Source organism: Patiria miniata, unplaced genomic scaffold, assembly GCF_015706575.1.
Source record: "Patiria miniata isolate m_02_andy unplaced genomic scaffold, ASM1570657v1 HiC_scaffold_7, whole genome shotgun sequence".
In the NCBI taxonomy this organism is placed as follows: Eukaryota; Metazoa; Echinodermata; class Asteroidea; order Valvatida; family Asterinidae; genus Patiria; species Patiria miniata.
The window spans coordinates 30809878-30828884 of NW_024037074.1; the positions used below are offsets into that span (position 1 = coordinate 30809878).

The following is a 19007-nucleotide window of genomic DNA, read 5'->3' on the forward strand; positions in this document are numbered from 1 at the left end:
GGGCCGGGGACGCGCTGACAATAGACGTAGCCGTAGCTCTGGAAGCCCGTTTCTGACACGGCAACACATTCAAACATGTATGTCAATTTCTAGCGCCGTCGCTAGACCATTTTTTGAAAGGGGCAAGGGGTGCCATCTAAAATTTGCCGACGGACAATCAAAAATGATTCCATTACGAGTGGTACGTTAATTTATGTGTTGATTCCTTTGAATGGATTTCATTTTTTTAGTGGGATAAGTTTAACTTCAAAAGTAAATCGTCAAAAATGTTACCCTATAATAATTGAATCCTATTCCTATTGCATCTTATTCATCTATTTTGCTCTTCGCAAAACTGCGCTGTGTGATGTGCTCGATCAGTACGTGTGCGCATGATCCGGGCGGGGGGTCTTGTTTTTTGCAAGTATATGTTTCCCGAGTCTTGTTTTTTGCAAGTATAAATTTGGCAAATCTTGTTTTTTGCAAGTATGTTTCGCGAGTCTTGTTTTCGTGATGTCTATTTTTAGTAACAGTCTTGTTTTTTGCAAGTATATGTTTCCTGAGTCTTGTTTTTTGCAAGTATGTTTCCCAAGTCTTGTTTTTGTGAAGTCTATTTTTAGTAACAGTCTTGTTTTTTGCAAGTATATGTTTCCCGAGTCTTGTTTTTTGTAAGTATATATTTCCCGAGTCTTGTTTTTTGCAAGTATATGTTTCCCGAGTCTTTTTTTTGCAAGTATAAATTTGGCAAATCTTGTTTTTTGCAAGTATGTTTCGCGAGTCTTGTTTTTGTGAAGTCTATTTTTAGTAACAGTCTTTTTTTTTGCAAGTATATGTTTCCCGAGTCTTGTTTTTTGCAAGTATATGTTTCCCGAGTCTTGTTTTTTTTGCATGTATATGTTTCCCAAGTCTTGTGTTTTGCAAGTATATGTTTGGCTAGTCTTGTTTTTTGGAAGTATATGTTTGGCAAATCTTGGTTTTGTATGCCCCGCGGCGAAGCCGAAGGGGCATACTGTTTCCGCCTTGTCCTTCCGTATGTGGGTGTGTGGGTGTGTGGTGTGGGGGGGGGGGGTGTGTCCGGACAAATCTTGTCATCGCGATAACTTGAGAAATCCTTAACATATGAACTTCAAAAATCTTGTATTTATTCTGAGATCATAGGGATTAGGGATTAATTCATAGAAAACCTACAGAAGACACTAATGCTGTCAATGAACGTTCCATGTGACCAAGGTACATGTAAGTTGATGTTAAAAGAGTGCTGTTATGTCATGGAAATAGTCACGGTGGGGCATTTGTGTTTGTAAACACACCTGACTTGTTTTAAGTCTGTTATAGCTGCGGTGTTCATCATGAGGGCGCTGTTGTTTGTGATGAAAGTATAGCCATGCCACCAATTAATTCGTTATTACTTCAATTTAGGCCTTAATTACGACGAAATAATTGCATCACTTCTCGCAAACACACTAATATTATCATCAGCAAACGGCATCTTAACCGGAAACTGCGAGTTTTAGGTCTTTTTCGGCGAAAAAGTCACACCGATATTGTAGACGTCGCCACCTTTATTGAAGGAGAGTTGCAAACATCCGGGCAACTGCATGGCTAGGGCCTATAGGGTGCACTGAACTAATTCAAGCGAGAATTTCTACGCCAGCTGATTAGCATAAAAAGTGCCCCCCCCCCCACAATTTCTTTTGAAAACGGAGACCGTTCGGCTTTAAAAACAGTGGAATTGTTTAAAAATACCCAAGGTATCATGAGATGGAGATTGACGGAGGATTTCTGACCAGCCTGGAACCGGCTGACAACTATTAATATTGTCAAGGGCAGGCTTGATAAAATCACGGATGAAAAAATGGGTCCTATCTGCCTGTGAAAGTGGAAGGGTGCCACTTGTAAAATGGCTACATGCAGGCTCGGGAACTATCACTTTTCGGGAGGTGATTTTATTTGGGTGTGAATATTTAAAAATGTAATTGGCTAATGTATGTAAAATTGAAAGGAAATGAAAAGATGAAAGACAAGACAATAATTTATTTTTTGTTTCAGAAACCCCAGTGATGTTGGCTTGCATGTTACTTGGCCCTGAACTTTGTTGATTTTACACTGTTTTCAATGGTGCTTGAATTAGTACAGTGGACCCCTATAGATGAATGCACTTGCGATGCGTTCAGAGTGGTATCAATATTGATAGAGAAACTATTAATATTGTCAAACTCGGTTTTTAACAAAAAGTAAGTCGAAAATCGGTTAAAACGGTCGCCATGAGTACTAGCTAGAAGGACTATTCCAAAAATAAAAATAGGGGTGCAACAATTTTGTGTGGGGAGGAGCAGATCGGGTCCCTACATATATACTTCCTAAAAACAAGACTCGCCAAAAAACAAGACTCGGGAAACATATACTTGCAAAAAAACAAGACTCGGGAAACATATACTTGCAAAAACAAGACTCGGGAAACATATACTTGCAAAAAACAAGACTGTTACTAAAAATAGACTTCACAAAAACAAGACTCGCGAAACATACTTGCAAAAAAACAAGATTTGCCAAATTTATACTTGCAAAAAACAAGACTCGGGAAACATATACTTGCAAAAAACAAGACTCGCGAAACATACTTGCAAAAAACAAGATTTGCCAAATTTATACTTGCAAAAAACAAGACTCGGGAAACATATACTTGCAAAAAACAAGATTCGCCAAACATATACATCAAAAAAACAAGACTTGCTAAACATATACATCCAAAAAACAAGATTTGCTAAACATATACATCCGAAAAACAAGATTCCACAAACATATACATCCGAAAAACAAGATTCACCAAACAAATATTTGCAAAAGATCAATATATACATTCGATGGCACTAACGGGCTTTCGTATGTTGCAACTATAGGTTCGACGTATATTTTGTTTAATGCCTGAAGCCAAACCAGAGATCGGAATCAAAGTTTCGCTGCTTGTTCATGCTGCGTAGATCTTTGATAGAAAGTCCAGCAGACTGCCATGTATAGGCCTAGCTATTTTATGTCTTTGGATCGTCATAATATACTGGTGGCTAATTGTGTTCCTTCTTCCATTCTGTAAGTTATTAGATGGTGTTGAAAATTAAATCAGTGACTCGAATTGACTTGAGCATAAATTTAACTCGACTCGACTCGACCACACACTGTAACTCAACTCGACTCGACCTTCAATACCTATAATGACTCGACTCGCGCGACTCGAGTCCCTTTCTTAAAATGACTCGACTCGACCCGACTCACAAAATAGTGAGTCGTGTATCTCTGGTGTTTGATTGTGGTTTCTGTTTATGCTTTTGTATATTTAGCTGAGCTTCATCCACACTGTACTAAAACAAAACAAGGCAAAGCTAGTAAATCTGGACCCAGAGCGCAAAAGCTGCTTTTGGTAACTTTTTTTTTTGAAAGCAAAATAGTCGGATGATGTAATAAATGTCACAGCTTTATCAAAACGCCAAAGTCATTTTCTAGGATATATGCCTTCAGTTATTTCGATCCCTAACCATCCAAACTCCAACACAAGGGTTTGGTGGAGTGCAGCTGTTTAGTGCACAGTTTAATACCACAGGGTGTTGGAATTTGAAAGGATGAGGAAGGTTCCAGCTAAATCATCCTAGGGAGTGAGAGTTAAATTTAAATACACGTTTCCGTCTACACAAATCTAAACAAGTTTTTATTGAGTCAATTTTTTTTGCAGAGAACTCAAATTTGAACAATGACAACAAACTCTCTTTGTGAGCCTGTTGTGAGCATAACCCGATGGTGTAAACATAAAGTTTATGTATCCATCAACATGATCACGGTACACCGCGTAAATAAACCCCATGTGGTTTACTCGGAGAGGTTAACCAATGACAATTCTAAACGTGGAAAACTATAACAATAACTTAGTTGGGGATTAAGTATACAGAGAGCGCCAATTTAGGCTACGAAATTTCCCGGGAATTTCCCAGATTTCTTTGGTCAAAAGACGCCATTGTTAAAAAGTAGCTTTAGAAAGACTAGTGTACACCATAATGATGAGCGTAACTTTTGCACCGACCTTTTCGGCTGGAACAAACGTGACCTGCGAAGTTGTGTGTAGAAAAGACTATCGATCAATATAGGACCACCACTGTTGTACAGCCTACAGTGGCGATGACTGATCGGATAGTTTTGTTTTTTCTTTTCACATTTGGTCAATCGATTAAAAGGAAAAACTAGAGATTTGCGATTGTTAGAGTTACGAACGCAAAATTACCGGGTATACGACATTTGTTTTATAGGTTATTGCTCGATTCATTGTTAGGCAAAAAAGTTGAAATATCACTTTCAACACCTAAGGCTGCTCATAGTTTTACCACTCATTAAAAAAAAAGAAAAAATTTGGTAAACGTTCCACGCAAACCCCTCTTGATTCTAACAAAATTTCGAAGCCTTTACGTCCTCGTGAAATAGAAATTCCTGCACTTTGCGACTTTTATTATACAAACAATGAATGTTTATGAGTGCAATGGTAAGAATAATTTCATGAGGTGACAGATGAAATGCTCCATTCCACGAGGCGAAGCCGAGTTGGACGAACAGGCAAACATTCATTATTTGTTTTATATAACACTGAAATAAATGAAGGGGATTTATTCAAGTATAAAGCAATATATGTCACAGTTGCATTTTCCAATTATTTTTCTGACTTTTCTATATTCGAGATTCGAGGTTTATACGAAGTAAAACAATTCACACACGGTCCAGAATGCAATGGCTTAAAGGGGACTCCGTGATAAAAGTCTACTCCAAATTTTACCCTTACGAAAACCTTCCATATGTAATTATAAGGTGAACTGGTAGTCTGGTTCCCAGACCAAAAGATTCTGACTACACCTGATGAATCTTAGTCGGGGGAAATTGTCAGGTCAGGGAACCAGACTACTAGGTGAATTGGCAACCATGCAGCATGGTATTTTTCCCATGGGACTTTTTTCCCCCATGAACGCTTTCAGAATCCCCTATCATTTCCCAAAGGATTCCAAATTCATGGTACTTTTCCCAAGCAATTTTCCTATAAGATTTTCACACTTACGTTGTTATGTCATGTGATTTGTATTGAGCACCTCAGGATTGTCCCATGTACGCTATGGGAGTGTTATGCTCACCATGGCCAGTGCCTACATCATTGCTCATATACCAATTATCAGGTTGTACTGTGTGAAAATATTTGGAAACAAACGATATGCATTAAAAGCAAAAGATCCTATGCCTTAAGGATTCTGCAGACAAACCCATCAAGAGTGAGATGTACGTCCCAGCAATAGGCTTCATTCACGAGTCGGCCAATGCGAGGTATTCTCTTCATTTTTGGAACTTTTATGAAATAAAAGTTCATTACAAAATAATACCACCCTGCTATGCTGAATGATTAAAAACATTGCGATCAAACATATCCTAATGTTTTAATCTACATGAAAGTGAGGCTTGGAACGCATTCCAATTATAAAATAGTCTGGCACCATCCCATGCAACAGATTACAATTTATAAAATAGATTCAGGGAACACGATCGAATTTGGCTTCCTCGTGACTTGAATATTATTTTTTTGCGGGTCCCAGAGAGGACCAGCGTATAGTACTTCCACCTTGTGCCTGACTCACTGACTCACCGATCGACATGGTGACCGTTTTAGCCGATTTTCGGCTAACTTTGACAGATTTTTTGTTAAAAAACGAGTTTGACAGAAAATTTGACAGAATGGATTTTTTGGGCAGATTTCTGGCAGAATTCTGCAAAATGGTTATTTGACAGAAAAACATAGCAAATTGGGGGGAAAATGGTAATTTGTTTTAAAAAAAACTTCAATAATTTCAAACAAACCCTTGCATAATGTGACAGGTTGGCTGGTCTATGTGCTGAGGTTCACTGCGAACAAGGTTTCGTCGTGGCGGAACCGCGTTTTGCTTGAAACTTACGCGATTTCATAAAATTGCGAGTAATTCTGGTTAATTTGGCAGATTTTTTGAAGCGCATTTAGCAGAATTTAGACATGACCTTACGGTCACCCTGCCGATCGACTGCCACATATAAAGTGACTCCACTCATGTGCCGTGGTACGTGAGTTCACACCCTGCTGGCGGGGAACATCATGGTTCTTGTGTTCTTGGGCGAGGCGCTTTACATGTATTACAATTGGTAGAGACCAGATTGCGCTGATCTCGAGCTGCTGCAAGAAAATGGTCTCGTGGCCTGATGAATAGGGGTCGTAATTGTGAAGCGCTTTGAGCCCTTTGGTATAAAGCGCTATAAAAACACTATAAACATAGGTTTTACACATGTACAGTATAATATTATCACCTATCTCACTGACTGACTGCCACTTGTGCATGACAAACATTTGTCTAATAAAGGAGTGGCTTAATACGACTTTTTTTTACGAGGCTTAAGTGCCTATTCACGCATGTCAAGTAGCATACATGTATATTTAAACATCTGAATTATAGTTTGGCGCCACTTGTTTCATGTACTTTCATGATTCACATGTTACTTTAGGTGATAAGTCAAGTCTCCGTGCATGCAAGCGGCAAAAGTGGATTTTTCATTTCCACCACGTTATCACTATACAGCTTATATTCTACTACGATGTTTTTGGGGGGAGAGGGGGTGTTCATATTTTGCATGAATCAACTGAATTTAATTCTGTGCATTCCGGGGCCAGCTTACTAGGTTTTTATTTTTTTTTTATTTCCCAACTGGCTCCCATAATAAATCACACAGACGGACATGTACGTGTGTGACAACAAAACGCGTCGTCATTCCGTGACACAAAGACTTCTCGTATGAGTGAATCATCATTTTACGAGGAATTGCAGGGTACGTGATTGCGAAAACAAAATTCCCCGGGAAATCCCCAAACTGTTTTACTGTGGTGGGGCCGGGCCAGTGAGAAAGGGGCGTGTACTGTTCAAGGCCTTGCTACAATTTGAATAAAAAAGCGTCTTTAGTATGAATACTGGTTTCCAGGCGACTTTTGTGTCCAAACCACTCGCGTGGAACGGAGGCCGGTCAGCATGCGTACATTGTACAAGCGCATACGCTGACATCGTTTGATATATATATTTAATATGCCTGTAATGGCGGGGGATATATAGTCGGGATGAGTTATTTTATATATATAGCCTGTGATCTCACAGTAATTTAAAGGAATGCACGAAGTCCGAAGTATATTCAGTCGTCATTTTGTTGGCAGCGTGTACACATGTGAAGATGGCACAACTACATTTTCCCACCCAGGCCATGGCGGAGCTGGAGTTGAATGGTAATCCTCATCAGGAGCCGACGGACGAGGGATTCTTCGCAACTTCGGACATCGCCGAAAGGCCGCTGAAGGACATGATACGGACGGGAGAGTGGGACGACATATTAAAGGAACAGGTATGTGCAGTACAATCGTTGCGTGGGTTCTATGGGTCAAGACATTCACATTTCACACATGCATGACAGTGTCTTAGTACTGACTTACTGTTGCGCCTAACAGGCAGCATGGAGCTGTATACTCCCCAGGGAGCTGAGATGGTATTTGGAATGTTTCATTAGCCCAATGATCGGGGTAATAACGTAGCGCCTTGAGCACCAGTTCTTGTGGATACGTGTGCTTTAAAAATATCCACTATTATTATTATTATTATTAGTGTTAACGGACCGGGCCGAATGAATACATTACATTCTCACTAAAAAAAATAAGATTGTGTTAAGATAATATTCGAAAGCTCATCATATCAACGACCTGTTGGTCCCACATGTAAGTTTTGTTTTGTTAGAACACCATTATGTATACAATTCCAGTGGGTTTTTCGGTAGTAATATTGAAGATGTTCTGCCCAAACGTTTCGATTATTTTCTGAATGGTTATTTCTAGCAACAGGCCAACATAAGTATTCACTTTCGATTAGTAGATCGAAGAGAAACATGTAGACCCGCATTAATTATGTTGTGGATGATGGGTACTCTATATATTTCGCATTACATTGTAATTCAGTTCTCGCAGCGTAGACTGGTTCCGGGCCTGCATATCAGGATCGATTCAGTGAGGGATCGAGAGCGGCGGATCTTTTTTTCGTGCGCAAAAGTAACCCTAAATAAATTCCTCACCAACGCCCGAAAAGCCAACAAACCAATGTAGTTTTGGGTTAAATAAAATCACCTAAATAAAACGAAAGAGTTAGAAAACAAGCCGATTTGTTTTCTTTAGAACAGCAAGTAAAGCGTAGTGTCGTGGTCTCTAAATCCCGATACTGCGTCAATTTTGTGAAATCCATCCTACAGTCGTTGCGCAACTTTAATACGCGATTAGATGTGGCGCAAGTAGATTTACGCCATAAACTAGAGCTTCGTGAAATCGGCTGCTGCAGCATTGAATTCATGGTCTGCGGGTATTTCTGCAGGCCGGTTCCGCCTGCGGGTATGGGTGTGTGTGGGGGTGAGCTTGTCTTACATACGCAGTGTGGACTTCCGAACAAAAGACGTCCACATAATGTAGGTAGCACCGACGAAGTGTGGACTTGCCCACGTCCACACAGTGTTTCCCCATTTCTGGAAAACAGGTTTAGAGGCATTTTTGGGTTAGGTTTATTTGTAGCAGAATGAAGAGAAACACTAAAGGGAATCATTGAAAAAAAATTGGGTTGTAAGAGTTTTCACAGTTTGAGAAAAATGAGTTTTTCCACTGGTGTTCCTTAACTACACGAAAAGAAAGGAAAGTCCACACTAGGTATGTGAAACAAGTCTGGGTGTGTGTGTGTGTGCCCTTGGGCAAGGAGCTATATGTCACTCATTGCTTCACCCAACACAGGAGTAAATGACTAGAGATGGTTGTGGTGATTGATTTTAGCTGATTTGCGCCGAAATGGCAGCATTGAGCTGTATATTCCCCAGGGAGGTGAGATTGTCTTCGGAATGTTTCATTGGCTCAAATGCACATGGTAATATAAAGTAGGCCTACGTTTTTAACAAACGTAACGATGGCGCAGTGTTCTTTAAAAAAAAAAAAAAAAACAAGTTCTAGTTAATGAAATATTTCTTACAATTACGGAGACAATGCTGAAAACTGATTGTCTACATCTATTACGCAACGCGACACACATTTTTGACAAATCAGCGCATTGGTATTTACGATGTCATGGAACTGACCATGACTTACATAGCCTTATACTCCGTTCGTCCGTCACTGTTTATTCACGCGAGATATATACGCCGCTTTTCGTTTCCGCTTTGCGCTGCCACGCTTGCGCATGCCGACATAGAGCGCGCCGGGGGCAACCTACAGACAGTCGAAGCATCTGTTGTATGCTATTTGGCCCACATTAACCAGTACCGTGTAAACACTTTTAACCCTAAAAGGGCCGGGGGCGGAATCCGCCCCCCCCCCCGACTTTTTTTCCGCTATAGCTTTGAATTTTTTTTCGCGACCCGAGCTGTTATGACTTTTCAGCCTCGAGCCTTGCGCATCTTTTGATACCAAAAATAAAAAAATCAGACCACGGGTTGCCGCACAGTGAAATTTTTTCCGCCGCTGCGCGCCGTGAAAACTGAATTTTCCCATATACGTCGTGTACACAGAGCAGAATTACCATTCGTATTATATGAATAATTAATTAGCCATAATTCCAAAACCCTTTGACCTTTAGTCATGAAATTTCTTGGGCATGTTCATGATGAGTTGCTCTATGCATGTACCGAGTTTCAAAAATTTTCGTCACTCGATGGCCGAGATCTTTGGGGGGGGGCGGAATCCGCCCCCCCCCCGAGATGGTAAAAATAACCCGGCCCTTTTAGGGTTAAACCATTCATATTTCAAGAGATGTATGCCGTGCAGAATTAGAGAACTGTTCGCTAGAAGTTGGTACCACGTGACCACAACATCCAATTTTGCACGCAGAAAAAATGCCTTGATGAAAACGTCACTTCATGTGCGTTGATACATCACCACGTGCAGCAGAAAGCGCGCGAAAATGTATACTTCACTCAGACAGCATCTGCTTTGAAGTCTTGTGGCAAAATGGGGAATCGTAGTTCAATCACACCTAAAGCGAACAGGGAATTACTGATCTTTGTCCTCTATAGGCCATTTTCAAGGATCACAAGTTCGAACAATTCGCGCGAAAATCATAAAACTCATTTTCTGTGCGCAAGTTTAAATTTTATTTGTTAACTATCTTACAAACTGTCATCATTTCGCAAAAGAAGTGTTTTATTAGAGTCCAAACCTCATAAAAAGGTTCTTTTAAGTGCTTTACGCAATGTCGGTTAATATAAAAAAAATATCTAATTCTAGTGTCAAAATACCACTACAACACTCAGACGATCCGTTCCCGTATACATGTAATGATGCATATTGAAACGTCGACCGAGTCCTGGGTCCTTACACACGACACAGTAGAAATCACAGAAGCAATTCTCAGGTTCTCGAGGCTCTAGGCCGTTTATTTAAGCACACTTTTTACAAAACTCGGCTCTCTCCCTTTTTTTTTTAGCTCACAACACAAACTCATTTTTTCTAAGAAATTCTACTGAGTCGGCGCCGCCCGGCAACGGGTCTCCCAGGCCGACCAACAGGGGCTCCAACAGGGTGCCGTGCTGGCGCCCTCTGCCCCCGACCGGCACCGACGCACTCCAGTCCGGGAAGCGCCCACAGGTCTATACATACAGAAAGTGAGAAAAGAAATGAAAACAACAACAAAAACAATCAAACCACAAACCAAGAATGTTCGTAGATGGTTAGGGCCTTGTGGTAGGCGGTGGTCCTCACTGCACTTCCGTCTGCTCCCAAAGTTGCTCCCAGAAGGCCTGAGGGACATTAAGCAGGGTAGCGTGGAGGCGGTGGTGCTCCTGGTGGGAGTATCTTCCAATTGTGGGCGGACACGAATGGGTCCACTGTAATACTCGGCGTACTGCTGTCCCTGGTATGTCTGAAGAAGACGCCCAGGGACCTCGTACATGTGGTTCACCTGCATCTGTCACGACCGATGGCTGTCGGTGTCCACACCGTGAGCTGTCCTTTCCAGCCGCCACTCTATGGTGCTCACAGAGGGGGACCTCCATGTGTGTGTTGGCCACTCTGGTGGCGCTTGGTTGCCTGATTGTGCTGGCCGTATCCAACTGAAGCCTGGTCCCGTCCGGGAAACTCACGTGAGACCCGGCAGGCGAAACTCGGGTCCGCCCATTCAACAGTGGTATGGGGGTCTCGAGGGATGCGGGGGACTCGGTCTGTGTTCCCTCCTTTGGTAGCATCGGTTGGGACTGGGTTCCTAGGCTTCCACCTGCGGCCTGGCCAAATTGGTGCCTCCTATACTGGTTCCGGTTCCACGGTCCTCACGGGGTCACGGCCGCTTGCGATGGTGGCATCGGGGGCCGCTCCGTTGGGACACGACCCTCCAGTCTAGACGACTGACGTCTGTGGGAGGGACGATCTGGAGGACCACTCCGAGTGGCTGCAGCCCTCCAACCTACTCAACTTCGGACTCCGCTGTATTTTCAGTGGGGTGATGACGGGGACTGTCCTGCAGTTCCTTGGTCAGAAAAAGGAGGGTCCCCTGCCGAGAGAGGTGAGGTGAAGAAGACCGCTTTAAAGGGTTGGGATCATCCTCCGGCTCCCCGGTACTTGCGTGGACGTCCAACTTATCTGCTTCTGCAACCACCATGCAGATATATCGCGTCTGTAGAACCCGATGCCGCTTCCCTTGGCACATAGGTAGGGATGGTCTGGGCGCAACACCTCGCAGGCCGGCCGCAGGTGCCTTTGCAAATTGCTTTTTCTGCTGATGAAGGTCTTTCCGCAGTTAGGGCAAACCACCTGTAAGAAGAAGGAGTAAGTGGAGAATCAGTTAGTTGGAGGCAATAACAGCTCGATCGAACAATTTTTCACCCAGCCCGGGTGACTGTACTAGGAACTGGCTCTGATGGTGGGGAAGGTTCCTGCTCATTCCTTCCCTCCCTAGTCTCGCTGGCTACTGCCTGGGATCCTGTTCCTTTTCCACTTCGCTCACCAGGGGAAGCAGCCATCGTCACGTCTAGCAGTGGTGTCTCCCGCCTCCTCCGAGCCGGAGGCAGGCCCTCTTCAGTTCGCTGGTCACCAACGTCGGCCGGTGGGCCGTCCGTGTTAGCAGTTGTTGGATCTGGCAGCATAAAACCTTCCCTTAGAGTAGCGTTGTCGGTAGTCCTGCCTCCGAGGCTTGATCATTCTCCTTCGAGGTCTCTGAGCAGTGCGTCTCCACCAATCCACCTTGGCGTCGCCCAGGTATGGCTTTAGTCGGTTGTAGTGGACTATTTTCGGTTCGGCATGAGAAGACCTCTAGTAGGTCCACCACCAAATCCAGCTGAAGTCCCACCTCCCGGCCGAGCATGAACATATTCAGTGTGAGCTTGGTGTAGTCATGCTGAGAGGAACGGTACGGTACACCATCATAGTGAACGAGAGATGTTCCTCCCAGTTATCCTGATTCTCGTCCACGTATACTCCGCATGCAAGGTCTTCACCATGCGGTTGAAACACTCCACCATGCCATCTGACTGAGGGTGAAACGGCGTGGTGCGGGTCTTTTGGATGTCGAGCAACTTACAGACCTCTTGTAGCAGGCCAGCCTCGAATTCCCTCCCCTGATCCATGTGGATCTCTGGGGGGGGGGGGATTCCGAACCGTGTGAATACCTGTTTGACGAGCGTCTTTGCAACCATCTCTGCTGTCTGCTCTGGAATCAGGAACGTCTCTACCTACCTGGTGAAGTAGTCGGCTACCACCATGATGCTCGTATATTCTTGGCCCTTGTCCTCAGAAGCCTGAGGTCGATCGCAAAGAGGAGCCCCCACCACGTGCTGCTGGAGTGGGGCTCTTAGAGGACGTGGCAGTAGCTTCTTGGATCCACATTTATGGCACTTCATGTACAAGTCTCTGCCTGACGTTGCATTCCCCTCCATTACACGGGAGCCCGCCGCAACTGCGCAAACGTCCCGGTGATCCCCATGTGGCCCAAAGTCATATTGTCATGGGCCAGTCTCAGGACATCTTCCATCTTCGCCCGTGGGACCACGACCTTCCACACCGTTGGGACAGTCGCAATGTTTCCCACTTGGCCCACCAATACTTCGTGCCCTCATCCAACACCGAGACGTATACGTCCATCCAGCTATAGGCCTGCGGATATGGGGACTCCATCTTCTAGCCAATACATGATCCTTCCCAGCTCAGGGTCACTGTGTTGTTCTTGTTTCAGTTTTTCGTGGTCCCAGGCTTCCAAGGATCTGTGGTCTTGTCTTGTCTAGTACTATCGACAGCTCCCACCAGCAGTTCCTTCAACTGTTTGTGACACCCATCACACTCAACTTGGGGGCGGAAACTTGGTGTGCTCCAAGCCCCAACAGCTGGTGCGCTTCCTTCAGCTTGGTTTCGGGGAGGCTGTTCTACTGTCTGAACGTTTTTAGCTCCCGGCTTCCCTTTTCTAAGTTGAGCCTGTTGACCTTAGTCAACGTCGTTGCTCTCCTTGAGAAAATGTGGCGCAAAAGGCCTCCACCGCTAAATCTTCGCGGAACTGTGTGGGAAGCTTCGCTTCAGGGCTCTTGGCTACCAAATAACGTCAAATCGATTGTCCGGGGCCACTGAGTGACTCATCACGTCCTTGTGTGCACATCGACATTGAGTCGGATGTAGTGGAATCTGTGATGTCACCCCAAACCATTGTTCAAAATTGTCCATGATGGAAGGGCATTCCTTCCGCGCCTCTATGGTGCCATATTGGCCAGTGCCTCTTGGCCGTACCCATTAGACGGGATGCATTGAACATTGCCTTTTTCGGCCTATCTCCAATGATTGGCTGCCACTACACTCTCAAAATGGCACAAGTAGTCAGACCACGAGGCTTCCGTCAAACTTATCAGGGAGGATCACCGGTGTCCGACCCCATTGATAATAATTATGATGGTTTGTGGCTTCCTGCTTTGCCCCATTGAGTTGTGTGCTGAGTTGCATCGGCTCCACTCCTGCATTGACTCGTGTGCCGAGCAACTGGCCTCCGTTCCATAGACTCCCTTGCTGAGCAACTCCACCGGCTCCGCTCCATTGACTCCTGTGCAGAGCAACTCCACTGGCTCCGCTCCGTTGACTTGTCTGCGGAGCAACTGCGCCAGCTCCGCTCCTCTAGACTCCTGTGTCGAGCAACTCTGCCGCCTCTGCTCCATTGATCCGTGTGCGAATTAGCTGCGTCAGCTTCGCTCCATAGACTCCCGATCCCGTGCGGAGCAACTGCGCCAGCTATGCTCCATAGACTCCCATGCAGAGCAACTTCCCTGGCTCCACTCCATTGACTTGTATGCGGAGTAACTGCATCGGCTCCGCTCCACTGCAACTGCATGGCATGTGACTTATGCGCCCGCTTTGGCCTACTATACCCGCTGTATTACCCTCCACATTTCCTCCCACAAGAGATTCGGACACCAGAGACCCAGCAAGCGCCCCCTTTCCCCTGTAAAACTCCCTTGACTATCACTGTAAAAGGACTCTAGTTCGTCCACCGCGATGAACGTTTTTGCTTGACATCTCGCCAGGCTGGCCTACACTCTGCGAGACCCTCCCCGCCGTGTGGCGAGTCGGACGCCAAACTAACTCATCCTGGTGTATTCATGGCGAAAAATCCTCGAAGTTTTACATGTTTTTTCTCCGCCACTGCCACCAATGTAACGTCGACCAAGTCCCATGCACACGAGACAGAAGGATTCACAGAAGCAATTCTCAGGTTCTCGAGACAGAAGGAATCACAGAAGCAATTCTCAGGTTCTCGAGGCTGCAGGCTGTTTGTTTTATCACACTTTTTCAACTAGGCTCTCTTCTTTCAGCTCACAACACAACAACGTGCTTATACTGAGTCCCCGGCCGACCAGCACGGGCTCCACTGCACGGCTCCACCGCAGTACCGAGCTGGCGCCCTCTGCCGGCTGACCGGCACCGACGCCACAATATGCTGGTCAATATCAATGCAATATCTCATTGGTTGGTTGACCGACCGACCGACCGACCGACCGGCCGACCAACCGACCAACCGACCGACCATGCATGGAAAGAAAATCTTTACTGAAAAGCCTTTCTGAGCCAATTCAATAGAATTGTGTGCTGAGAGACTGAGCTTTGCTAGGGTTTATTTCTCGTCTCGTCTTTCAGGCATCCACCACCAACACGGTGTCTCTGTCCCGATGCGAGCTCAGTAATCTTCCGAGCGCCCTGCCGTCTCTGGTACAGCTGACTAGACTCTACCTCACCTACAACAACCTTAGGGACCTACCCGACGAGTTCGAGCGGTTGAGGAACTTGACGATCCTGAATATTGGCTTCAACGAGTTCGAATCCATCCCGTCCGCCATATTCCGACTGGACAATCTCCAGGTGCTGTTCGTGAAGAGCAATCAGCTGACGTCAATCGGTAGGTGTTCTTGTATGGACCTGAAAATAAGAACCCACTTGTAACACGTCTATTTGAATCGCAATAACTGTCTAAAAAAGAAATACATTTCCAATTTCTGCTGGCCCATATTAAATCCGTACCTTTAATGTTCATACATTTAGAGTGAACTTATTAAAGTTAATGTACGTTTAAAACTAGCTAAGGGCCGGCCCTGGACGCAGATAATGGCGTCCAGGCCCCTTATTTAATACCAGCCAAGCACATATTTTAGGGTGTGTTATTTACGAATGCCCGTCTAAGCTTTTCGTAGAGAGCGCGACGTCGTCATCAGGTCGTTAACATTTTACTGAATAATGCATTTTTACTAGGTGATGGAATTCGACATTTGACCAACCTGGAAGAGTTGTATCTGAACAACAACAAAATTGGCGTGTTCCCCGAGTCTCTCTGCAGGATGGCCAACCTACGGCTGTTGACAATGGCCAATAATGCTATCCAGACCATTCCCACCAATATAAAAGGCATGAAGGTGAGACAACTTAAAGGACCCATGTAACAAGATCTGGTTGTTGTTTTTTGCGGAAATCGCAAAAAAAACGACTTCCCTCCATATTTTTATGTTGATTAAAAATGTAAACGAGTATTAGACCCACTCTTAAGAGTTGTCCGCCGGTGAAAGATCTCTCTTATAAGTTGTGCTAATTGCAAGTCAATCACAAGCTTCTGTTGGATGAAAAGTCCTCTTTCTGACAGCTGTTGAACATAATCATGTACCATTCCCCTCCTTAGGGCTTAAAAGTGTTGAAGATGCGCTCGAACCAGCTGACAAAAATTCCGGATGAATTCGGCGAGCTGAAGGCTCTGGATATTGCCTGCTTCGCTCAGAACATGATCGACATCTTCCCATTCGACAAAGTACGTTGATATGCTATTCTATAAAACGATGCCTGAATTGGTGTTGCACGAGTCACTTGGAGAGAGAGTATACATTGTCTTTCCTTTGATACCTAATGATGGTACCGTTTTATAGTTTCGTCAGTATTAGGCGCATACACCTGTTGCTGGTCCCAGAGGGCCAAACCTACCGCGCTGTGTAATCACACCGACTCTTTCACTGACCGTCACTTGTGGATCAGACTTGCACTCTAAGAACTCCTGGGTCAGATTGACCCCGATATGAGTCTATAATCTGCACAGTCCTTTTCAGGGTAAAAAAAAATGCTGGGTCAAAATGATCCAGAAAAATGTCATATTTGACCCGGAAAAGGTTTCCTTTGACCACAGAAGGGTAATTTTGGGCCCAGAAAAGAACTGTGCATGCAGATATAGACTCGGATTCTGGGTCCATTCTTAACCAGGTGTTTTTAGAGTGTGCTTCAGCCGCACCTTTAATAATTGGTCCAAACATTCGACTTGAATTGACTACCTTATGGACCCAATTGGTATACAAGGCTGGGACCAGCTTTACTATCAGCTTGCCTAGTATTTTTGTTTCCGAGAAAATCGGCTATCCGTTCATCCTCCTTGCAGGTTGACGACATGCGCAATTTGCGCGACCTGTGCTTGTACGCTAACCGGCTGAGAGATAAGAACCTGCTGGAGAGATGCATGTATCAGATGGAGGAGCGTGGAGGGCTGTTCCGCGCGGAAGAGAACCGGGTGATGCTGCCGCGGATGGGAGGTAAATCGCCAGACTCAAACGCCAAAGGAGGCACTATTGCCTTATCGATTTTAAAGTTTTAAGTTTTACCTTAAAGTCTAAGCACCATTTTCACAGTGAAGGCTTAAAACCGAATACCCGAGCGAAAATCTATGCAATGAGAAGGCAAACATCAGAGGTCGCCAGCGACCAATGGAAAGGGCGATAGGTCGTGCAACTTTTTACAAAAGCACTGTAACTGACGTGTTTTTTGTTTTGTTTTTCAATTTCACTTGACGTCGTCGATTAAGGAGTGTGCGACAGTCCGCTCCGCATTTGGAAGTATGACATCGTTTGGTTGCACGATGGGGAAAAGTCGGTTCAATCCTGGATCAACACAATGTCCGAAAAGCTGCGAAATAAGAAACTGACACCACAGGTAATAGCCCAACCCCAAGGGCGGATCCAGGGGGGGGGGGGCCAAAGGGGGCCATGCCCCCCCCAAAAAAAAAAACGAGACCAATTTTTTTTTTTTTGATGTGACATCGCAATAAAGGCAGGCAATGAGTACACCACCATCTTTTCCTCAAAAAAACATTGGTTAAAGTGGTCAGAAATTGCCTCAGATCGCACCACAGAGCATCTAGAATCCAACAATTTTTCGGGGCCCTTAAGCGGGCCCCGAACCCCACGCCGTAATTTTTTTGACCCACTTTTTGGGGGGTCCAAAAAAATTTTTTGCCCCCCCCCCCAAAATTGTGTTCTGGATCCGCCCTTGCCCAACCCACGATGATATCATAAACCAGAGCTGTGTTCGTTTGTTTCTTGGGTGGTCAATTTGTTTGTGGGGCTGTTGGGGTGTTTGGTTGTCTGGTTTATTCTAATTCAGATCTAATGTAATATGCACCTATTCGCGTTGCCACCAGAAATACAGCTCCGAATCTTTCAATTAAATTCAACGACGAGAGATTTTCGTATCATTCTTTTCGTCATGATGATCAGATGTGCAGTCAGAAGATAACTGCAAGAGCAAAAAGTCTATAAATTTTAGGCACAAATTACAGGCACAAAACTAGAGGCAAACCGCACTGGGAAATTCCTCTACAAACGCATACAACACACGCACAATTACTCTTGAAAGAGGAAGAGGAAACGAACAGGACAGGCTTTGCATGCAGAGTAGTGAGAAAAAAGTAAACAATTTGCGGCAAACACTTAAGGACGAATGAACTTAATGAAATCAAAGATCATTAATTAAAAGAATTGAGAGGCTAAGTTATAGTACATCTTCCCCCAAATCATTGTTTGGCAGGACTACAGCCCCAATGACAAGCTGAAGACCAACAACTTGAAGCGAAGCCGCATCGTGGCTGTGTACTGCACCGTCGGAATGTGCGAACTGCTCCGCGAAACTTGCCCAGGCGGAGCGGCGCTGCAAGCGACCTTAGCGGAGACTTTCCGCCTCACTCCCGTCGGCAACAAGGAGCCAGCGGTTTGGGTCATCTTGGACACCAACGCCGACGTAAGCCAGTTCTTCTACCGTCACAACCGAAGCCAGAACGTGCTCTTGAGACAGGCGGACGACGGAAGGCTTGTTGAACAGTTGGTCAATATCATTTACACTGGCAACCCCTCACCCCCGGAATCGGCTGCTAACCACAGGTTTTAAATACCAGTGGGCATGCAGGCCCGTTCCCTGATCCCAGAAGGGGGGGGGGGGGGGTTCTTAAATTCCCAAAGTGGAATTGTTTATATGCGAGCGCGGAGCGCAAAGCCCTTACATCGTGGGGTGCGGGACCCGCTCTACGGCCCCGGAAAATGTTGGAATCCAGATGCTCTGTAGTCCAATCTAAGGCATTTCCTGGCCACTTTCCCCTGACTCTTTGAATCATTTTTGCTCGTGTTTACAACTTGAAGGCGAGATTTTTAGGGGATGGAGGGGGGGGGGG

The 19007-nt window shown here is 45.0% G+C and overlaps 1 protein-coding gene across 3 annotated transcripts in view; it reads left to right on the forward strand.

Annotated features, from left to right (window-relative positions):
* The window catches only part of LOC119744567 (leucine-rich repeat protein soc-2-like), a 42464-nt gene extending 23457 nt beyond the window's left edge, over nt 1-19007 (forward strand). Inside the window, exons 2-8 of one of the 3 annotated variants that reach the window (XM_038220548.1) lie at nt 7223-7407; nt 15179-15437; nt 15788-15948; nt 16209-16334; nt 16950-17100; nt 17370-17497; nt 18371-19007. In XM_038220548.1, the coding sequence (XP_038076476.1) occupies nt 7223-7407; nt 15179-15437; nt 15788-15948; nt 16209-16334; nt 16950-17100; nt 17370-17497; nt 18371-18727 (1367 nt within the window). In that variant the 3' untranslated portion in view covers nt 18728-19007. Of the gene's footprint in view, nt 1-7038; nt 7408-15178; nt 15438-15787; nt 15949-16208; nt 16335-16949; nt 17101-17369; nt 17498-18370 lie in introns of those variants that run through there. The other 2 variants (XM_038220549.1, XM_038220550.1) reach the window with 2 other exon arrangements.